Below are 23,923 nucleotides of genomic sequence, written 5' to 3'. Positions count from 1 at the left end.
ATAAATACATACATACATACATACATAAACAAACAAACAAACAAACAGACAGACAAAAAACCCACCCTGTTTTGCGTCAGAAAATTTCAAAATAAAATACTGTACTGTGTGTCTATAACAGTGAGCTCATAATAGGGCAACTCTATCAATATCAAAATGCCACTTAAATAGTTGAGCTAGTTTCAAACTAGATTTTGATTTTCTTTCTCTCTTCCTTACTCCCATTCTTTTTCTTTCTCTTTTCCTTCCTCTCTTTTTTCTATCTGTTTCTCTCTCTTCCTCTCTTCCTCTCTCTCTCCTTCCCTCTCACTCTTTCCCTCTCGGCTTCTGGGCAGGTTTGGAAATCTCTGATTTGATGATGATTTTTAAGTGAGCGATTGCTCACTGCTCAGCTTAGAGGGAACTATGCTCAGGAGTCATGGGTCCTGGATTTGGGGCTCATTCTGTAAGCTAGCCCACTTGAGGTACCTAGGTTCAAAAAAAATTTCTTATGATGCACCATCTTGACCAGGTAAAAGGCGATGACAATAAAAGTTTTAATTTTACAAGCATTACAGGCCACCCAGAATCAAATTTTGTGAGATGGGCACCCATGCAAATTTGACAAAATATACAAAATAAATAACATCCCGTGGCAATCTAACATATATACAGTATTTCCCCTGTGTTAAGAGATCGTTGCTCCTTCTAACACTGATCTACAAAAACCACCAATAGCTCCTTGGCTTTTAAGAGTACTTACGGGGTTGATGGAGGAATCGGGATTTATTTGCAGCGTGTAAATGTTATCGGTTGAATATTGGAAAAGCCCGTAATACGGATTCAGCATTTCGTGACATAGAAGGTACAGCCATTCCCTGCCGGATGTAATTTTCAACAAGATTAGAAATGGTAGAATGGGGAATGAAAGTAAAAGTTTATTCCACTTCAGAAATTGGATTAGTTCCCAAGGTGGTCTATGACAGTCTTAAGCTCAGCATCTTTAAGATGAGTGGACCGGGGGAATTTTTAGGAGTTGTGGTCCATGGATCTTAAAAATTTGCTGAGATTGAGAAATGCTGGTTTATGAGACAGCATAAGATGCTTTGGAAAAAGGCTGACGCCAGCAAGGGGGATTTGCCAACATTTAAGGGAAAAAAACCATTATGGAGCAGAGTCCACAATCATGTCAGCTTTTCTGGAGCTCCCTCGCTCTGTTACAGGAAGGGATTCAAAAAGAAACGGGATAAGAACAGGCAATAGGAAGTTTGGGGAAAAGTTTAAAAAAAAAAAAAGAACTGTGGAGGGTTTTTCTTCGTGGGAAGATGGTACCCGATGAGCTGAATGCCTGAGATAACAGGTACAGTGATACCTTGTCTTACAAACTTAATTGGTTCCGGGACAAAGTTAATAATGTGAAAAGTTTGTAAGACGAAACAATGTTTCCCATAGGAATCAATGGAAAAGCGATTAATGCGTGCAAGCCCAAAATTCACCCCTTTTGCCAGCCGAAGCGTCTGTTTTTGCATTGCTGGGATTTCCCTGAGGCTCCCCTCCATGGGAAACCCCACCTGCGGACTTCCGTGTTTTTGCAATGCTGCGATTTCACTGAGGCTCCCCTCACTGGGAAACCCCACCTCCAGACTTCTGTTGCCAGCGAAGCACCCGCTTTGGCGCTGCTGGGACTCCCCTGCAACATCACAAAAACACAGAAGTCCGGAGGTGGGGTTTCCCATGGAGGGGAGCCTCAGGGGAATCCCAGCAGCGCAAAAACGGGTGGCAACGGAAATCCTGAGGCGGAGCATCCCAGTGGCGGCAATGGGTTTGTAAGGTGAAAATAGTTTGTAAGAAGAGGCAAAAAAAATCATAAACCCCGCGTTTGTATCTCGAAAAGTTTGTATGACTAGGCGTTTGTAAGACAAGGTATCACTGTATTTAATTGCACAATGGGGATCTTCTGCCTACCCTGCCCCCAAACCAAACGGAGACATCTGGTTAAGGCATGTTGGAGGATTCAGCATCCGTCTAGACAGCATTAAAGCGCAGACGAGATAAAGAGATGCTGAAATTCTCAGCAAGACAGAGGGGTGATGACAAGGGAGAGGTCAAAGGCAGAGAACTTCCAGACTTAAGAGAACAAAATCAATAGACAAAACAACCCAAAAAAGTCTTCTTCTTTTTTTTTTTTAAGCAGCAATTTAGATGCTGATGGAGTCAGCTGGCTCGGGAAATGAGTGTTCAAAATACAAGGGGAGTGATCAGCATTACAAGAGGGTGCCAGGATGAAATACAGTGTTCCCTCGATTTCCGTGGGGGATGCGTTCCGAGACCGCCCGCGAAAGTTGAATTTCCGCGAAGTAGAGATGCGGAAGTAAATACACTATTTTTGGCTATGAAAAGTATCACAAGCCTTCCCTTAACACTTTAAACCCCTAAATTGCAATTTCCCATTCCCTTAGCAACCATTCAGATTATTGCTCACCATGTTTATTTATTAAAGTTTATTAAAAAAAATATTTATTAAAGGTAGATGAAAGTTTGGTGATGACATATGACGTCATCGGGGGGGGGGAACCATGGTATAGGGGGGGGAAACCGCAAAGTATTTTTTAATTAATATTTTTGAAAATAGGCGTTGATTGCTTACCTGAACGCCTCTTCTCGTACGGTGAGCGGGTACAGCAGTCACATGGGTTGCTCACGTCCAATCCGGTGGAACTGAGCCTAGTATTAAAAAAGCTTGCCGGATCCGCCCCTTCCCCAGAATTCGCGAATCCATAGACTAGGCTCAGCTGTGAAGCTCTGTAGTGTTCAACTCTTATTGTTAGAGGAAAAGGATTATAGAAGGTAAAGAAGACACATACAAGGGCGGGAAGTGACTGCTGTACCCGCTCACCGTACGAGAAGAGGCGTTCAGGTAAGCAATCAACGCCTATTCTCCGTACTGAAGGAGCGGGTCCAGCAGTCACATGGGACATACCCAATAGATGGTCCCTAGGGTGGGATTAGATTGCTATCGTGTGAGATAACGGATTGGAGTACCCTTCTGCCGAAGGCAGCGTCCGCTGAAGCGTAAGCATCAATCTTGTAGTGCCTGATGAAGGAATTTGGCGAGGCCCAAGTGGCTGCTTTGCAGACCTCCTCCAACGGGGCTTGAGTCGCCCAAGCGGCCGAGGTGGCTGCGCTCCTGGTGGAATGCGCTGTGATGTTCCTTGGGACTGAGAGGGAGGCCGATTCATAGGCCTTAGATATAGTCCCTCTGATCCAACGGCCTATTACTGTAGAAGACACTTTGGCCCCCATAACTCTGGGGTGATAGGCTATAAACAGTGCTTCTGACCTCCGAAAGGGTCCAGTGCGTTGGATATAGATTCTCAGCGCTCTAATAAGATCCAGGGTGTGCCATCTAATTGCCAAGGGATGGTCTCGTTGGAGGCAGAAGGATGGTAGGACAATGTCCTGAGTTCTGTGGAACATGGAACTGACCTTGGGTAAGAAGGTGGGGTCCAGTCGCAAGACTACCTTGTCCTGATGAAATTGACAAAGGTCCTGCCTGATTGAGAGGGCAGCCAACTCCGAAATGCGTCGTGCAGAGGTAATAGCCACCAGGAATGCTACCTTAAAGGATAGGTACCTGAGGGACGCCGATTTTAGGGGTTCGTATGGTGCCTGCGTGAGGGAATGGAGAACCCGTGGCAAATCCCAGGATGGATACCTGTGGACCTTGGAAGGTCTGAGGTTGGCTATGCCCTTGAGGAATTCCTGAACTTCAGGGAAGGATCGGAGAGGCTGTCTGCGGGGACCCCCTAGGACAGATGAAATGGCTGCCAGATGACGCCGGAGGGTGCTGGTGGAAAGTCCTTTATGGAAGCCTTGCATAAGGAAGGAAATGATTCTGTGTATGGGAATGCACAGAGGAGAGAGACCTTCCTGTAGACACCACTGGTGAAACTTGGACCACGTGTGGTCGTAGATTCGATTGGTCGAACCCCTTCTGGCCTTTAAAATGACCTCCACTGAATCGGGGTCATGACCACGCAGTTCTAAGTCTCTCCTGATAACAGCCAGGCGGTGAGATGGAACCACTCCGGGTCTGGATGGAATGAGGCCCCCTGCCGCAGCATATCCCCCGAAACGGGGAGTCGCCAAGGGTCCTGGACGGACAGCTGTTGGAGATCCGCGAACCAGGGCCGGCGGGGCCAATGAGGGGCGATTAAGATTACTCGGGCCCTCTCGGTGAGGACCTTGTGAATCACGTCCGGGAGAATTGGAATTGGAGGAAATGCATAGAGTAGGCCTGGAGGCCATGGACTCCGGAGGGCATTGATTGCTTCCGCTCCCGGGGATGGAAATCTGGAAAAGAAGCGAGGGAGTTGGGCGTTCGCATTGGTCGCGAAGAGATCCAGGATTGGTAGGCCGAATCTGAGGCTGATTTGATGGAACAGGTCTTGATGGAGATTCCACTCTCCTGGGTCTATCGTTGCTCGAGATAGCCAATCCGCCTGGACGTTGAGGCTCCCCGAGATGTGGTCGGCTAGGAGCGACCGAAGATGTTTTTCCGCCCAAAGGCCTAACTTGAGGGCCTCCCTCATGAGAGCCTTGGATCTCGTGCCCCCCTGTCTGCAGATATGGCTTTTTGTGGCAATGTTGTCGGTGAGAATGAGAACGTGCCGGTTGGGAATGCGAGGAGAGAAATGCTTCAGAGCCAGGGAAACGGCTCTTAACTCTAGCCAATTGATTGGCCTGGAAGCTTCCTCCGGGGACCACGTGCCCTGGGCTATCATCCCCTGGGCGTGGGCGCCCCATCCCGATAGACTGGCATCTGTGGTGATGACAAATTGATCCGGGCACTTGAACGGGGATCCTTTGTCCATGGCCGGAGACTTCCACCACTTGAAGGATCTGCGAACACTTGGTGGGATGACAATGCGACGATTTGAGTTGCTGTGCCCCGATCTCTGAAAGGGTAATAGGAGCCACTGGAGTTCCCTAGCATGAAGGCGAGCCCAGGGAATGATGCCTATGCATGACACCATCTTCCCCAAAAGGGATGACAGAGTTACTATGGATACTGAGGAATTAGATAAAATGTTAGAAATTAACTCCCCTATACTGAGTTTTCTCTCGGGAGAGAGAAAAACCTGGGAGGATTCTGAATTAATAATGGCGCCCAGGTGTAAGATGGATGTGGAAGGTTGGAGGTGACTTTTATCAAAGTTGATGGAAAATCCATGGTCCTGAAGGACTGACATGGTGACAGAAAGGTCTGTTTTCACTTTCTCTAGGGAGTTCCCATGAATCAAAATATCATCAAGATAACATAAAATGTGGATGGGAGACGCCCGGATATAGGCCGCCAGGGACCCCAAGAGCTTTGTAAAGACCCGAGGGGCCGAGGAAAGGCCAAATGGCATCGCCCTATACTGGAAATGCCTGCCTTGAAAGGAAAAACGTAAAAATTTTCTGTGGCATTTGGCTATAGGAATGTGGAGGTAGGCCTCAGTGAGGTCTAAGGAGACCATGAAATCTCCCGTGTGGATGGCGGCCAAAATAGAAGATAAGGAGTGCATCTTAAACTTCCTATATTTGATGAATAGGTTTAGCTTCTTTAAATCCAAAATAGCTCTCCAACCTCCGGAGGACTTTGGAACCATAAATAGGATGGAGTAAAAGCCTAGGCCCTTCTGACCGGAAGGAACCGGTTGAATGGCTCTGATGGACAATAAATGAGAAATGGCCTCCTCCATACGGTTACAATCTGAGGAGGACCTGGGAGAAGGGCAGGAAATGAAACGTTTCGGGGAGGAGAAATAAATTCTAAAAGAAGGCCTGTTTGAACAGTGTCAATGACCCAGGGGTCCTTGGAGGTGAGACGCCAATTAGAGGCGAAATGGGCTAGGCGACCCCCTATGGGAATTGAGGAAAGATTACCATCTAGGTTTCTTTGAAGCCCTGTTAGAGGACGCTCCCCTTTGGAAGCGAAAACCTCTGCCCCTGGAGTTCCTACCTTGGGAACGAAAGCGGGGGGAATACTGACCTGGAGATCTCTGATAGGAAGCCGCTTGGTCTTGCTGGCGCCCTGGGCGACGAAAGGACTGCGTTTTGGTAGCCTTCTTTGTGGTTGGACCCAAAACTTTCTTCTTGTCCGTGGTTTCCGTGAGGAGTGGATCCAGAAGATCACCGAAAAGAAGGTCGCGCTTTAAGGGTCCCTGGGATAACTGCCACTTCTGGCGTACTCCCGCTTGCCAAGGGCGAATCCATAGGAGTCTTCTTGCCGTTGTAGAAGCTGCAATAGACTTAGCAGAAAATCTAGTAGATTGCAAGGTGGCATCAGCCACGTACTGGGCAGCTGCAAAGACCTTGTTGAAGTCTTGTTGACCTCTCAAGTCATCGGGAGGAATATGCTGTTGAAGTTGATGAAGCCACAGCAGCATGGCTCTGGAGAAAAAGGAAGCTGCTGCAGAACTTTTAATGGCCCAGGAATCTGCGGTGAATCCTCTTTTGAGCATTTGTTCAATCCGCTTGTCCTCTGGGCGGAGGACTTCCTCTGCTTCGCCTGGCACAGCCGCTGCCGAGTGAAGGATCTTGACAGGTTCATCCGGTTTGGGAAAGGATAGAAGCTCTTCATAGGAAGAGGAAAGTTTGTACAACTTTCTGTCCTTGGTGGAGGGATTAAGGCCAGAGGCTGGGAAATCCCACTGTTTGAGTAAAGCATCTTTAAACAATTTAGGCATAGGAATTACCTCGTTATCCTCCTGTTCCTCTGTGAAGTAAGGTAAATTCTCCTCCGGGGGATCAGTGGAAGTGGAGGCTTGTTTCTCCTGGGCCGCTAATCCCGTAGAAATTCTAGCTTTGAGGAGGAGAGATTTGAATAATTGAGAAGGAAAAATAGTAATTGGAGAAGGAACCTTTATTTGGGATTCCTCATCATCTGAGAGGCCTTGAAAGGGATCCTCATCATCCTCCATATCCTCATATTCGTCCTGAGAGGAATCTGAATCATCCTGAATAGGAGCTCTAACCGCTGGGGAAGAACCCAAGGGGCGGGAGGGACGAGGAGGAGGAGGAGGTAAGGGAAGCTCATTGATGGTGGAGAGTTTGGCATCAATGGCCTTGGACAACACAGCAAAAATAGATTGGAACTCAGGAGGTAAAGTAGAAATATCAGCAGGAATGGCAGAAGAATCCCTAAAGGCCTGGGAGGTTCCTGGCTGGGGGGAATCTTCAATAATATCTGGTTCCTCTGGACCTATGCCCCATAGGTTAGGTTGGGGTCTGTCTAGGTTAGGCTCATCCAGAGATAACACAGGGACCCCAGAAGGAGGTAGACTAGAAGCCTCTGGGGGGTCTTGACTACTGAGTACTTGGGCCTGTACTTTCAAACGTTTTGCTGATTTGTCATGGATTCTTTGTAGGGCTAGGTCCCTTCTCTTCTCGGCCCTGGTGACCTTGGTCGAGGGGCGGGCCCCTGGAGAAGAGGAGGAAGAGGCCTGGGGGATACTAGTAATCTCATCGCCTGTAGGCCTGGCCTCTCTGGGACCTTTAGTTGTGCCTCTCTTGGGAAAAGTAGCCATAGTCTGACAATTAACAGAAGACAAGGCTGAGCCAATAACTGAATAATTAAGGAGAAGAATTTCAAGGACTTCCCAAGAGGAATGGATCCTGCTTCGAGGCCTCGAAGCTGCTGAGACTTGAGGGCAATCTGGGCAAACCCAGAGTTCGTGTCCCCAAATCCAGCGGGGCCAGCCTCCCTAAACTTTATAATTAAGTAAACCAAGGCACTCTGGTTGGAGGCTTAGCCGGTGGAGAATTAAGCCTGGGCGTCCCAAGACCCGCTCCGGGATCCACGCGGTGGACTGAGGCCTACGCGGCTGGCAGGAGGCCAACACGAGAGGCCTAAATTTAAAAAGGGCGCGAAGGCCTTCGCGCCGAAAAATCGCTCCGTAAAATTTCTTAAAGGGGAAGCGATCGACTAAGTCCAGGAGACTAGCAAGGCGTCTCACTCCGCAGGAGGTATTTCTTAAGCCCTTTAATAATATACAATAATGAATCAATAAATCAATAAATCAATACTTGCACCAAGACCTCCAGGCCAAAGGATTAGAGGAATCCACAAGCGGCAGCGGGGATCGTACACGGCAAAACCGCCGGGGGAAAACGAAACCGCAACTTCTCCAAAGGAAAAAAGCCGAGCCACAAACGGCTGGCGCTATAGTGCAAGTAAATAATAATGGTAAAACAATTCTTACTACTTTTGAAGGAAAAGATCGAAGGGAAGGTGTTAGAATGTTGAACGAGCTATCACAATACAACCGCAGGATATGCGAACTGAGCGAATTCTGGGGAAGGGGCGGATCCGGCAAGCTTTTTTAATACTAGGCTCAGTTCCACCGGATTGGACGTGAGCAACCCATGTGACTGCTGGACCCGCTCCTTCAGTACGGAGAAACCGTGGTATAGACTTTCCGCGAAGTTTGAGCCCACGAAAATCGAGGGAACACTGTACAGCCTTAATCTCGGGTGATAACTACCCAGGTTAGGTGGATCAGGAGAACCTTTCCCAAAACAAGTTAGAAAGTCGGGCAAAGCGATCTATGCCGGCACATTTAAGCCATCAAAAATTTGCAGGATAGAAAGCAGGGTTTAAAAAAGGAAGACGCTCTCTTTACGTCCAACCCATTGAACAGATTCCAAGGTAGAGTCAGCTTTGGGTTCTTTAAAGCTGGTTCTTATTGTGGGGTCCTCGGGGCTCTCTGAGCTTGGTTGTTTTCTCGCAGATGTTTCATTGCCCAACCAGGCTACAGTATCAGTGCTACATGGGAATGAGGTTTGCTTCTGTTTATATAGGAAGCATCTATATCAATGATGGCAAAAGTGTGGCGCACGGAGCCATATCTGCTGGCACTCGATCTATTGCCCTAGCTCAGCTCCAACATGCATGTGTATGCTGGCCAGCTGATTTTTGGCCCGCAAGAGGCTCTGGGAGGATGTTTTTGGCTTCCAAAGAGCCCCCAGGGGGATGGGGGAGGGCATTTTACCCTCTCCCAGCTTCAGTGAAGCCTTTGAAACCTGGGGAGTGCAAAACATGAGCCTACTGGATCCACCAGAAGTTGGGAAACAGGCCGTTTCCGGCCTCCAGAGGGCCTCCGGGGGGCGGGGGAAGCTGTTTTCACCCTCCCTAGGCATTGAATCATGGGTGTGGGCACTTATTATTATTATTTATTAGATTTGTATGCCGCCCCTCTCCGAAGACTCGGGGCAATTACATGCACACATGCTCTTTTGGCCCCCGAGGCTAAAAAGGTTCGCCATCACTAATCTATTTAAAGGGCCACCAAGAACAACCACAAGGATTCAGGCAAAAACACTTCCATCAACACTGGCAGGGCAAGGCAGTAGTATAGAAAGAGAGAGTGCCATTCTCTCTCCCCCTTCCCCCCCCAAAAAATCGTAAAAGCTCTTTTAGGATTCTGGCCCTTACCTTGCCACTCCACCATAATCTAAGCCTTCCTCTCCCCGAAATTTCACCATCAGCCTCTTCTTCAGATCTTTCGGCCTCATCTTCATGATCTGACGGTAAGATTCCTATGCACAAAAGGACACAAGCACTTAGAAGACCACCACTGTTTTACCAAAAGCAACTGAACTTCTCACCTCACTCTCCTATCCAGTGCCGTTGCAATATCAAACTAAACATAGAAACATAGAAGTCTAGTCTGCCCTTATACTATTTTATCTTAGGATGGATATATATTTATCCCAGGCATCTTTAAATTCAGTCACTGTGGATTTACCAACCACGCCTGCTGGACGTTTGTTCCAAGGATCTACTACTCTTTCAGTGAAATAATATTTTCTCACGTTGCTTCTGACCTTTTCCCCAACTAACTTCAGATTGTGCACCCTTGTTCTTGGGTTCACTTTCCTATTAAAAACACTTCCTTCCCGAACCGTATTTAACACTTTAACGTATTTAAATGTTTCTTATCATGTCCCCCCTTTCCCTTCTGTCCTCCAGACTATACAGATGGAGTTCACGAAGTCTTTCCTGGTAGGTTTGATGCTTAAGACCTTAGAAACATAGAAAGATAGAAGATTGATGGCAGAAAAAGACCTCATGGTCCATCTAGTCTGCCCTTATACTATTTCCTGTATTTCATCTTACAATGGATATATGTTTATCCCAGGCATGTTTAAATTCAGTTGGATTTACCAACCAGGTCTGCTGGAAGTTTGTTCCAAGGATCTACTACTCTTTCAGTCAAATAATATTTTCTCACGTTGCTTTTGATCTTTCCCCCAACTAACTTCAGATTGTGTCCCCTTGTTCTTGTGTTCACTTTCCTATTAAAAACACTTCCCTCCTGAACCTTATTTAACCCTTTAACATATTTAAATGTTTCGATCATGTCCCCACTTTTCCTTCTGTCCTCCAGACTATGCAGATTGAGTTCATGAAGTCTTTCCTGATACGTTTTATGCTTAAGATCTTCCACCATTCTTGTAGCCCGAACAGTTATTAGTCGAGGACTACCTGTCTCAGGTTCACCAGTACCCAAATCCCATCTAGGCCTGGCAGGACCGGCCTGCGTTTTATGGCAGGCAGATGAAAGCCAGGTCCTCTTCGTTCAGGTTTCTGTTTACATACCTCGAATATTTCTTCCCTTGACACTTCGATGCGGCAGTGGCCAGCTTGGGGCTGCTGGAGGGAGAGTTCGTGCCGGAGGAACTTGAGCTTCTGCACCAAGTCGCGTTCGTATCTCTGAGCGGGCAGCTCCTCGCTGTCTTCCAACGAACCTTCATTAGGGGCTTGCAAAGGCTGGTTGGATTCTTTTAGTTGGCATTGGTGACTTGGGCGGGGAAGGAAAGGGAGAGAATGCGTGACTTCCAAAGCAGCAGCAGCAGGGAAAAAGGAGAGGAAAGGCAACGCCAGCGAGGTCTGTTTATTTATTTAAAGTCTGTGTACGGCCGTCCCTCTAGAAACACAAGGGAGCAGCTCACAACAATAGAAACTCGGATGGCAATAGCCCAACATTGGAAACAACCCAAACCTCCTGATGATGCCTTGATATTAAAAAAAATATTAGACTGTGCAGAATCGGATGCATTAACGCTCAAATTAAAAAATAAAGAAGACTCTGGCCATGATAAAACTTGGAAATGCTTTTACGATTGGTTTAAGAGAAGAAACGAAAACATAAATTGAAATACAATAATAATAATACTTTCGTTCCTTTTTTTTGATATAACAAATTACAAAGTAATTTTTCAGGAAAAATTTGTATGAACTTAAATAAACTAAATATGAATGTACGAAGGCGGTTAAGAAAATAAAAATAATGAAAAATATATGGATAACCAAAAGGAAAAAATAGTGGATACCGATGAGGATATACTTCAGCAGAAGATAATTTGAAACTATAAGATGACTTATAACTTTCCCCCTCACAAGGGAATTTAAATTTAAATAATATATATTATGTTTATTGTTATTGTTATTATTGTTTAGTGTATTTAAATAAGTAAATAGCTATATTACTAGGATTATTATTTTTTGTTGTTTGTTTGTATGTGTTAGTTTCGTTTTGTTTCAATTTATGAATCATCTTATATTTTTGTAAATGTGTATATATGTATTTTAAATTAATTAAAAAAAATGTTTAAAAAAAAAGAAACTTTGGCCTCTGAAAACCATGAGCCACCAACCCAGGGCCTCAACCATCCTTATGGGATTCCCCCCAATCTACTTCCTTCACACTATGCTCAAGAGCCTGGATAAAAAGGGTAGTTTTGGTGGTCTTCTGGGAGGGGAATGCCCGATTCCTAGGGGCAAGAGTCACATAAAATGCATGTTTTTCAGGTCACCTTAGTGGGCAACATTTCAGGGAGGGGACCTGAAACATGCCTACCCTATCTGATCTGGTACAACAGGGGGAATGGAATTGAATGGGATGGGATGGAACGGAACGGAACAGAACAGAAGGAATGGAATAGGAATGGAATAGGAATGGGAATAGGAATAAAATAATAACTTTTGTTGTGGTTAGCTCTGGCCCTGCTCCTGCCCCAAGGACTGTGGATGTGGGGGAGACAGCCCCATGCTGAAGGCCTGTTTTGCCCCCGGTGGAATCTGCTGGTGAAGGCTCCTCTGACCAAGAAGACATGAGTGACAGGGAGGAGGAGAGTGGGGCAGACAGCTCAGAAGGAGATCAATTATCTTGCTCCTCCTTGGATTCAGAACAAGAGTTAATGATACAGCCACGCATGCGGAGAGCGATGCATAGGCAGCAACAACTGAGAGATTATTATCAAAGAAAATGAGGCCACCTGTGGTTGGGTGGGGCTGTGGTCATTAGTGAGGCTGCTATAAAGAGCAGCCTGTGGGTTTGGCCATTGTGGAGGATTATCTGATCCTTGTGTTTCGTGACTGCTTTGCTGACTTTGCCCTTTTGTGTGCTGATTTTTCCCCGCTTTGAAACTAAACCAGAGCAAAGTGTGTTTCACTTTGTGAAAGAAGGACTGTGAATTGCCTCACAGCTGCAAGCTAAGTATCACAGAATTGATAAGGGACTTGTACAAATTACCAGTTTGTTTGGAGACCAGTGCTCTTTGCTATACCAAAAGAGGGCTTAGGTTAAGGGAATTTTCATTATAAACAACATTGTTTTGAATTTTCAAATGTGTGTGTGTCTGAAATTGTACCTGTGAATTTTTGGGAGGAGTCTACCAGAGAGCCCGACAGAACAACTTTAGTGTCACTTTGAATGTACACTTTCTCAGCATACAATAAAATGACATTTCATTGTATGCAGCTCTCAAAGGCGTCACCACCTCCAATATGCACTGCATAAACATGTACTTCTCTCAAGAGGATTCCTCCCTACGCCTAATTACATGCTCTTGTGCCACATTTAGAGGTGAAAACCAGTGTTCACATGATGGCATTGGTGCGGGAGGAGAGGAGATTAATTTCTTGACCCCACCAGCCCACAAAAGACAACACAACCCATTTTTCATTCCTTTGAAGCAACATGGCGCCTTCCCGTCGGGTTGTTCCTGCAATTCCCCCACCAAGTTACCTGCCTTAAAGAATTACACAACCCCAGGGATGATCCAAACCTCTAATAAACGTGGGGTGACAATGGCATATTTCATAAGGGAAGCTGTACCACCTGTTAGAGCAGGTCTACTGTCCCCACCGCCCCAGTTGGACCTTTTCATCAATTTCTTCTGGAATAAGACGGACTTAGATGGCAGCTTTTGAATGTGAACAGCTTGTCGTAAAAAAGCTTTCAACATATTTTAACCTTCCAGGTTATTCCTGGTTCAACATTTGCTCAGTGGCATCTGTTTTTAAAGGCTCCCAAAAAGATATTAAAATATTTCCTTATGCAGCCTACTGCTTCACTACCTCTGTATTTAATTTATGGGGTCCTGACAGGACTAATGTTATTATTATTATTTTATTTTATTATTTCTTGGATTTGTATGCCGCCCCTCTCCACAGACTCAGGGCGGCCAACAACAGTGGTAAAACAACATGAACAATCCAATTAATAAAAACAACTAAAAAACCCTTATTATTAAAAACAACAACCAAACATACACACAAACATACCATGCATAACTTGTAATAGCCTAGGGGGAAAGGATAACTTAACTCCCCCATGCCTGGCGACAAAGGTGGGTCTTAAGTAATTTGCGAAAGACAAGGAGGGTGGGGGCCGTTCTAATCTCTGGGGGGAGTTGGTTCCAGAGGGCCGGGGCCGCCACAGAGAAGGCTCTTCCCCTGGGGCCCGCCAAACGACATTGTTGCCCTGACCCTCAGCCCCCAAAACCAAGCAGCGACTGAAGGGTGACCTACTTCATTATGTGATGCAGTCTTGGGTCTGTGAACTGGGTGGTTCTGTTATTATGATCTACAAAATATATTCTTCCTGATACTGTACTTCTAACCTCCCAGCCTGGAGGCAGAGGTCCAAGTTCATCACAATTCACACTGTTAAGGTCTCTGCAAAAAGGAAAAAAAGAGGAACTAGATTTAACTCAATGCCAGCATTATTTTAAATTATTTGAACGTGTCTACAGAAAAGAGAGGCCATATAAGTCTCCAATTCTAAGGATCCCATGGTTTAACGTCCCGCAAACGTCTAAATGAATCCAAAAGCAGCAGCTGTACCTACCTTGGTATCCTGGGATCGTGCCAGGTGCTAACCCCAGTTTGTGTATGCAAAAAGTAAACTTGTCCCTGTACTGTTGTCCTTTGCTCTAAAGAGACAGAAGGGAAAAGAAAAAGAGTCTAACTAAGAAAATGCACAAATCCCTCACAAACTTTTGTGACTAAAGCTGAAAATGGTAGTTTATTTGCTTCCCTTACTTTTGTCATTGTTATGACTGTAGAAAAGTAACACTAGGAAATGTAATGGAGTTTCCACACTTTTTATATTAATTTTTGTTTACCACTCATTCAGAAACCTGGTGCTCTAATGGAGCACTGTAGCCTCTTGTTCGCTTGTCATTTGTTGGGGGTCAGGGGAAAGGGAGGGTCTTGCCATCTCTTTCTGCTCAAGATCCCCATGGACAATTGGTGGGCCACTGTGGGACACAGAATGCTGGACTCGATGGGCTTTGGCCTGATTCAGCAGGGCTCTTCTTCGGTTCATCCACAGCTGTTTCAGGAGCTGCAGAATATTTGCATGATTCCCTCCCAATCAGCATGAGAATCTGGTTTTAACATTGCCTTGTCAACAGACCATATGAACAGCAGTCCAGCTGCAAAATCCTCATGTATTCATTTGAGAAACGCAACACTGACAATGTTAAAGTACTTCTGGCCAGCTCCAGGGGGGGAAACCCTCCTTCCTTCCTTCCTCCTTCCTTTCTTCCTCCCTCCCTCTTTCCTTCCTGCCTCCATCCTTTCTTCCTTCCATCCCTCCTTCCTTTCTTTCCTTCCTTTCTTCCTCCCTCCCTCCTTTCTTCCCTCTCCTTCCTCCTTCCTTTCTCCCTCCCTCCTTCCTTCCTGTCTCTCTCCTTCCTTCCTTCCTTCCTCCTTTCTTCCTCCCTCCCTCCTTCCTTCCTTCCTCCCTCCCTCTTTCCTTCCTGCCTCCATCCTTTCTTCCTTCCATCCCTCCTTCCTTCCTTTCCTTTCTTTCTTCCTCCCTCCCTCCTTTCTTCCCTCTCTCCTTCCTCCTTCCTTTCTCCCTCCCTCCTTTCTTCCTCCCTCCCTCCCTCCTTCCTTCCTATATGCCACCTGACTGTCTACACAAAATGACTCTGGACAGCTTGCAGTGCCATAAAAATATGGGAACAATTACCAACATAAAAGATAACTGAGCCACTTGGTCTTGCCTCAGGATTGCCAGAGTCGGGACAGGCAGCCACCCTACCCAAACTCACCGTAGCCTTCAGGCAGATCTGGTGATGGCGACTGATGACCGTGGGGCCTATTTTGGGGGGTCTGGACATGGCTTCTTACATCAGGACCCCGCAATCGCTGGACCTGCAGGGTCTGATCCTGGCCAGGGGTTTCCGCGAACCTGCAGTTCCCTCCACCGGCAGCTCCTGTGCTGTCCGTGTACGGGGCTGGCTCTTCCATGTAGCAGCTCAGGGGCCTCCCAGGTCCCGAGTCTTCATAAACCGTTCTGAAAAGAAGGGGAGCTTGTTCAAGGGACAGATTTTCCCACATTCCCTGAGGAAGCCTTGGAATAACGGATGTTACGGGGAAGGGACAAAGGTCCCCAGCTTTTGGCGAAGACAAGTGACAGAGGCTTGGGCTCACCTGTCAGTGTTAGGCAAAGCCCTTCACACTGGCGGGTGCATTGTGGGGCAATCTTGTGCAATATGTTTATATGTGGACTTCAACTCCCAGAATTCCTGAGCCTATCATGCTAGCTCAAGAATTCTGGGCGTTGAAGTCCACTTGTCATAGAAGAGCCAACTTTGCCTGCCCCTGGTCTAGGGGACCAGAGAACACACATTGTGGGGCAATCTTGTGCAATATGTTTAATAGTTTGCATATCTGCACCACAATCACAACAAAGGGAATCTCGCCACCCCTGGTAATGCAGGGCAGAACACTTGAATTTATTTAATTTGGACCAGATAAAGTGAGGCAGATTGGATATAAGAGGGCTGCAAGAAGGCATCCAAGCTCAGAGAGCACCAATGACCCCTCAATATAGGGGACTTACATATGGAAGACAGTATACCTACCCTTCATTCTCCAAGAGCCCCCTGCAGTCTACCACAGATCCTCCTGTGCCTATCCTATCTCGGGTCTGCAGGCTGACTGGAATGAGAAAAAGAGAAACACAAATTCAAAAGTTTCAGACAGCAACAAAAATGCAAAAACATTTCTGGAAAGTGGTTTAATTTGATATCGCAAGCATTTGTAGACTTTTTTGTAATAGACTTTCAAGTATTTGGCCATGAGCCACATGCAGAGTTCCTTCCTATGAAGGCAGATGTGAGTACTACACTGGGATAACTTAAGAGGCAGTTCATTTTCATATTCTAATAATTCAATCAATCTATAACGACAAAAAGGGGAAAAGAAGAATAGAGTAAACCTTCTATTCTTAGTGCTTCCTAGGAATTAAGGCCACTGCCAATTAAAAACAATTAACAAAGCAGCCACTGCCCAATAATTTAGACTGCAGTCCATAAAATATTTTGGCTAAAACACAAAGCTTTCCATATTAATATTCAATTGGAAAATTCTTTTCCCTCCAAAGAGTAAGGAGAGTAAATTTATCACACTAGGAGGCAGGCTAAAAAAGAAGACATTTTTTACCACCTCAGTCACATTAAAAGGTATACAGTGATACCTTGTCTTACAAACGCCTCGTCATACAAACTTTTCGAGATACAAACCCGGGGCTTAAGATTTTTTTTGCCTCTTCTTACAAACTATTTTCACCTTACAAACCCACCGCTGCCGCTGGGATGCCCGGAGGTGGGGTTTCCCAGCGAGGGGAGCCTCAGTGAAATCGCAGCATCACAAAAACACAGAGGTCCAGAGATGGGTTTTCGAGGGCTTTGGTGTTTTTGCGATGCTGCGATTTCACTGAGGATCCCTTTGCTGGGAAACCCCACCTTTGGACTTCGGTTGCCAGCGAAGCGCCCATTTTTGCGATGCTGGAATTCCCCTGTTGGGATTCCCCTGCAGCATTGTAAAAACACAGAAGTCCGGAGGTGGGGTTTCCCATGGAGGGGAGCCTCATGGGAATCCCAGCAGCGCAAAAACGGGGGCTTCGGCTGGCAGAAGAGGTGAATTTTGGGCTTGCACACATTAATCACTTTTCCATTGATTCCTATGGGAAACATTGTTTTGTCTTACAAACTTTTCACCTCAAGAACCTCATCCCGGAACCAATTAAGTTTGTAAGACAAGGTATCACTGTACTTCAGTAAAGGTTGCTTGTTATATCCAGAGTTGGACACCACGGCTATATCTGGTCAGATACTCCTTCTTACCAACTATCTGGCCTCGGACTGCATCAGTGTCTGTGGGATTTAGTTTGCATAGATCCAAACGCTGGTCTGAAAATGAACAGAGGGGAGGCAAAAAATTCAGCCAAGAATATATATACAATTGGGAATCAACATTCAGAACAGAGACACAAAATATTGCACAAGCCAACTCAGGAAACATTTGGCCATAAAGACATGCTTACATCCCGTATCTTTTAGCCTGCTGATGGCATTAGAAAGGAGTCGGACGCATCCCAGGAAGCCAGCTCCCTGTTTTTTGTGGATTTTCTTATGGTTCCAGACACTGATGGTGATAGAATCTGATTTTCCAACATATCTAGAATAATCAGTCAGAGGGTGATACTTAAGTGAGATTCATTGTCTGCTATGGTACAATTTCCCCCCCCCCCCCCATTTGTGAGAGCCCATTTGAATAATGCTTTGGTTAACACTACGCCTTTATCAAAGAAGGGAAACATGCAACTAATCACTAGATTACTGTAATTTGCACAGCATGTTAAATAGATAACACACAAACATTTGTTAATTGCAGAAAACCTTATTATAAAGTACAAAGTGCTGAGCTCATTAGACTTTGGAAAGGCTGCTTTTTCTTAAAAGTGGAGTTAACGCCATCAAGGCTCGGTTTTTTGCACTAGGACTACACAGGACAATAGAAGCCTCTGGTTCCCAACAGCTGAGGAGTTATGCAAGGATTTCTAGAAAAAGTGAGGCAGGCTTCCATTTCTGGAATCCAGAAGTCAGATAAAAAACAATGTTTTTCAACTGAGGGGCTTTCAAAAGTACACGAAGACGTAGACACTTAGGCACGCCTAAAATAAGTGCCTGGGAGTCTAGCCGATATCTCCCAAGCCCCAAAATTAAGTCTTGCAAATTATTACACAACCACATTATCTAACAAAACATGCTAATACTGATCCCCGGGGGAGTGGGCATTGCCTCAATAGTACTTCGGATCACAGCCCGGCTAGGGTAAAGCATTTTAGATGGCCAGTTGCGTAAGAGAGGTGATATAGAAGGGATGGTTATTTTATGGATCATTTGGGAACTGCTTTCTTATGTTTATTTGGTAACGCACTTGCGTTCACTGAGTTGTTTCTCTCTTGCTGTTAGGTTACCTTAGGCTTAGGTTCCTAGGTGCAGATAAAGGTTGTGACTACTTCATGCAAGTAAAGGGGCAAGAAATGATTGAGGGCGGCCCAGAAGTTTAAGCACTAAAAAACACAGGTAAGAAAAATAAACAAAAACGCTTGTGGAGCAGCCAACTTACAAATCATAATGCTGGTTCCATTTGGGATCTAAGGTGTTCTTCACAGTGTCCGTGGAATGACACTGACCAGACCCATCCACCACAATCTTTGCAAATGGGTCAGGAAGCCCTGTGAAGGACGAAGGCAATCCGGTCACCACAAAGACCAATGAAGCTAGCAGGTGACTACTGAGCCACAATGTTCTTTGTAATAGTGAGAAGAAATGTTAAACAGTTTTCTGGGAGTACAGAGCATTTAATCTTTCTGGTAAGAAAGAAACTTTTACTGTGGAAGAGGTATAGAATTGAGTAAAAGAACACAGACCATGAGCCAAATACGGCTCCTCAGACCTCTTTTAGTGGCCTCCTGGCTGGCTCAAGGTCTCTATTTCAATCTTTAACACCAGTCAAAGACTCCAAACCTAGGGCAATGTTGGATCCAGTCAACTTTTGCTACGCTGTACATGCCTTGCTTTAAAAGCTGCACGCCTCTGGAAGAAGCATTTCCTGTGAAGCCTGGTTGCTAACTAATTCCACGGTGTGCTATTTTTAAAGTCCCCTGAAATTCTGAAAAGTGCAACTAAGCCTTTTTCGGGTTTCTAATGCACCAGGCCTGTCCGAAAAAAGAACCTGCACCGTCTCTTAATGCAACGGCGATTCCCCCGGTAAATTCACTGTGACTTGACCCTGCCATCTCACGAGAGGAGATATTTACCGTGGCTTACAGCGCCTCACCCAATTTAGAAGGGAAGAGAGTGAGCATGTGCAGAAATGTATTTGCTGACAGTTGCCAGAGTTGAGATCTGCCTTTAAGCAGCTCACAGCAAAAAAAGGCCACGCTTGTTGCTTCTTGTGGTCTGGTGAGTAGAAGTTTTCAGACGGCTATGCTTCCGACTCTCAAAAAACTTTCCTTAAATACCCTCCGCAGAAACATACAAGATCAGTAGACATACTAACGTCAATAGACTAGCTTCAATATGCGCAAGAGGTGCAGTGGGGAGGTATGAAAAAGTATATTTTCAATTACTTACTGAAGAAATCTTTTTTTGCAAGATTCTTGGCACAAAGCACTGCGAGAAAAAGGAAAAGGTTAGCAGATTCCATTCATATTTCAGCATAAACAGCTCAAGCTGGGAAAAGATTTCTCTTACACACCCCAGGGCACAATTTATAAAAAGCTCAGAGACGCACACAACTGGATTAATAAATAGCAGTGTTACGTTTTGATTATTTTCATGAATTGCACAGCAGATATTTCCCCAAACCTGGGCTTTTGCTTTCTAATTCATTTATGTGGAGAAACCATGGAAAGTCTGTTCGTTGTACTAGGAACGCTTTTTAAACGTATCAGGAAAGACTTAATGAACTCAATCTGTATAGTCTGGAGGACAGAAGGAAAAGGGGGGACATGATCGAAACATTGAAATATGTTAAAGGGTTAAATAAGGTCCAGGAGGGAAGTGTTTTTAATAGGAAAGTGAACACAAGAACAAGGGGACACAATCTGAAGTTAGTTGGGGGAAAGATCAAAAGCAACGTAAGAAAATATTATTTTACTGAAAGAGTAAGTAGTAGATCCTTGGAACAAACTTCCAGCAGACGTGGTTGGTAAATCCACAGTAACTGAATTTAAACCTGCCTGGGATAAACATAGATCCATCCTAAGATAAAATACAGGAAATAGTATAAGGGCAGACTAGATGGACCATGAGGTCTTTTTCTGCCATCAGTCTTCTATGTTTCTAAAAATCGGCCGTTTTTAGGATTTTGAGAATTCAGACAAGGTTTGACTGGTGGGATCAAATTAAAGCCTTGTTGAGGTTCAAGCGTTTTCCAGCCAGCTTTGTGGTTTCTTCCTAGAGTTTTTAAAAACTTATTCTTCCAGCAAAAGGATTTGACACGTAGTATTATCACAGAGGTGTTATTCTTAACAAAAAAAAAATGTTGATTGTTAAAAGAAACCAACAATAACATTACAGATGGGAGCAGAAGAGGCAGCCTGGAAATTCAACGAGTTGCCGTTAAACAAAAAATATTGTGAAATGCTGAAATTATGGTACTAATTGAAGAGCGTTCATGTGGAACAATTCTCAGGGCACATTTTTTAAATTCATAATCCTAGGTGAGCAACGTTGCAGAGGTAACCATGTCGCACACCTCAAACTTCAACTTCTGAACTGACGCTATAAAAGTAGCTTTCCTTATGGGCAAGGAACTTAAAACACAGACCGTTTGCTGCTGCAGGCGCTCAATATAACAGGTAGTCCTCAACTTACAACAGTTCGTTTAGTGACCGTTCAAAGTGACAACAGCACTGAAAAAAGGTGACCAGGTGTTTTTCACACTTAGGACCATTGCGGTATCCCCGTGGTCACGTGATCAAAATTCAGATGCTTGGCAACTGGTTCATATTTATGATGGCAGCAGTGGCCCAGCTTTTTGTACTTTTTTGCAACTTTCTGATGAGCAAAATCAACAGGAAATACAGATCACTTAAGTGTTACTAACTTATGAAATGCAACGATAACAACAGGGAAGAGCCTTCTCTGTGGCGGCCCCGGCCCTCTGGAACCAACTCCCACCAGAGATTAGAACTGCCCCCACCCTCCTTGCCTTTCGTAAACAACTTAAAACCCACCTCTGCCGCCAGGCATGGGGGAATTGAGATCCTCTTTCCCCCTAGGCTTTTACAATTCCATGCATGGTATGTATGTATGTATGTTTGGTTTTTATATTAATGGATTTTTAATCATTTCTAATACCAAATTACTATTGTACACTGTTTTATTGTTGCTGTTAGCCGCCCCGAGTCTCCGGAGAGGGGCGGCATACAAATCCAATCAATCAATAAATAAATAAATAAATAAATAAATAAATGAATAAATAAATGAATGAATGAATAAATAAGTAAATAAATAAATAAATAAACTGTGGCAAGAGAAATATGTAACAATTGTGGCAAACTCACTGAATGTTGCACTTTAGCAACATAGGTTTTGGGCACAACTGTGGCCCTATAGGTCGATTACCTGTACTACAATACTCTTATTTCTGCGATGTACTTTTAAAACAGTTTCTAGAATTTAATGACAAATAACTTTGACTTCCAGCATCCACTCATGAGAGGGAGTTCAGGGGGCCGTTACTTGTGCATGCATGAGCAAGCACATCAATAAAAGCATAAAGTAGACTTTGAAAGCGAAGACCAAAGGTTTGTTTAATCAGAAAATTCATTCTCGTCCTGCTCTGTCAAATACAGCCACTAGCTGCCAACGTCTGGCCTTTAAAAGTGAACCCTAAACATGAAGGTTCATTTATATAGCAAAGTCAATAGAAAGGGCCGAAAAGAAGCTACCGTTTCCCGATTAGAGGAGGGTGACAATAGGGTTTTACAGCTCCATGCGAATTACCCAAAGTACTTTCTCCATTTTTAATTTAATGAAACGTTCTTTCGTTGACATCTGTAGTTACATGAAGAAATTTATTTATTTATTTATTTATTTATTTATTTATTTATTTATTTATTTATTATTTGGATTTGTATGCCGCCCCTCTCCGAAGACTCGGGGCGGCTCACAACAAGTGTAAAACAAATCATAAATAATTCAATTAATTAAAATATTTAAAGATTTAAAAAACCCCATATACTAACAGACACACACACAGGCATACCATGTATAAATTAAATGTGCCCAGGGGGAGATGTTTAGTTCCCCCATGCCTGACGGCAAAGGTGGGTTTTGAGGAGTTTACGGAAGGCAGGAAGAGTAGGGGCAGTTCTGATCTCCGGGGGGAGTTGGTTCCAGAGAGTCGGTGCCGCCACAGAGAAGGCTCTCCCCCTGGGGCCCGCCAACCGACATTGTTTAGTTGACGGGACCCGGAGGAGGCCCACTCTGTGGGACCTAATCGGTCGCTGGGATTCGTGCGGCAGAAGGCGGTCTCGGAGATATTCTGGTCCGATGCCATAGACTGGCTGAACAATGAAAACTACGCCGTGTGTTGGAAGGGGAATTTTAGACAAAAGAATGTGTAGCTGAAAGGAATGGTGTCTCCTTCCTGCTTCACATTAGGTTTCCTTAAATTCCATCTCTCTCTCTCTCTCTCTCTCTCTCTCTCTTTGGCTTCTAGGAGTTTACTTCTTGCTATCAGGGCTCAGTTGGGAAGACAAAATGAATCTGACATGTTTAAGACTGTGGGCCGCATCCAATACACTGAAATGTAACCGAAATTAAAAGTTCTGCATTTGGGTAGCAAAAAAGCCCAAGAGAGGATAGAAACATAGAAGTCTGATGGCAGAAAAAGACCTCATGGTCCATCAAGTCTCCCTTATACTATTTCCTGTATTTTCTCTTAGGATGGATCTATGTTTATCCCAGGCATGTTTAAATTCAGTGACTGTGGATTTACCAACCACGTCTGCTGGAAGTTTGTTCCAAGGATCCACTACTCTTTCAGTGAAATAATATTTTCTCATGATGCTTGGCTTTTGGGGGGGGGATGCAGTGTGATGCGAAATAAATAAATAAAACCATCTTAAGCTGCTTCAACAGAGTTAGCTCCACACTTGTACTACAGAGTTAGGCTGTACGACTGGACAATAGTGTCCAGCTCTGGGGGAAACATTTTAAGAAAAAAACAGAATGAGCGAGACCCACTCGTAGATGGATAGGTGGGATAGCAAAAGAGGGAGAATTGAAATGTTGGCAGGGCTGGCTATATTTAGCCTGGAGAAGAGAAGATTAAGGACTGACAGAGTAGCAGTGAGATGATCCATTCACCTTCGCTGGAGGCATTTAGTAGAGCAGTGTTTCCCAACCTTGGCCACTTGAAGATATCTGGACTTCAACTCCCAGAATTCCCCAGCCAGCATTTGCTGGCTGGGGAATTCTGGGAGTTGAAGTCCAGATATTTTCAAGTGGCCAAGGTTGGGAAACACTGTAGTAGAGGATCATTAGCTACTCCTTAGTAGTGCTGCCGTCACAATATTCCTTTCAGGGGGTGGGCTGGATGAAATCCAAGGCCGTTTTCAACGCTATGATTCTCCGGCAGCTGATTAGACTACAGAAAGCTAAATCACGCATTGGGAATCAATTATCCCAATATTTTCAATGACATACGATCAGGCTGGAAATTTAAATGGGAGGATCAACTGCCACCATGCATGTAGCCTTGGATTTACAGCCACAATTGAGCCCAGAATTT

The 23,923-nt window shown here is 44.9% G+C and overlaps 1 protein-coding gene across 2 annotated transcripts in view; it reads right to left on the bottom strand.

The window, feature by feature from the left end:
- The window catches only part of LOC139172322 (E3 ubiquitin-protein ligase SMURF1), a 63,849-nt gene that overhangs the window by 19,589 nt on the left and 20,337 nt on the right, over positions 1-23,923 (bottom strand). For both annotated transcript variants that reach the window (XM_070761302.1, XM_070761301.1), the window contains exons 2-12: positions 19,753-19,791; positions 18,743-18,851; positions 17,655-17,788; positions 17,455-17,520; positions 16,192-16,267; positions 15,376-15,620; positions 14,163-14,247; positions 13,844-13,990; positions 10,628-10,829; positions 9,461-9,564; positions 743-857 (exon numbers count right to left, since the gene is read on the bottom strand). In XM_070761302.1, coding sequence (XP_070617403.1) covers positions 743-857; positions 9,461-9,564; positions 10,628-10,829; positions 13,844-13,990; positions 14,163-14,247; positions 15,376-15,620; positions 16,192-16,267; positions 17,455-17,520; positions 17,655-17,788; positions 18,743-18,851; positions 19,753-19,791 — 1,322 coding nt within the window. The remainder of the gene's footprint in view (positions 1-742; positions 858-9,460; positions 9,565-10,627; positions 10,830-13,843; positions 13,991-14,162; positions 14,248-15,375; positions 15,621-16,191; positions 16,268-17,454; positions 17,521-17,654; positions 17,789-18,742; positions 18,852-19,752; positions 19,792-23,923) is intronic.

This window comes from Erythrolamprus reginae, chromosome 9 (genome assembly GCF_031021105.1).
Source record: "Erythrolamprus reginae isolate rEryReg1 chromosome 9, rEryReg1.hap1, whole genome shotgun sequence".
In the NCBI taxonomy this organism is placed as follows: Eukaryota; Metazoa; Chordata; class Lepidosauria; order Squamata; family Dipsadidae; genus Erythrolamprus; species Erythrolamprus reginae.
This window is presented reverse-complemented; position numbering and strand designations above follow the sequence as displayed.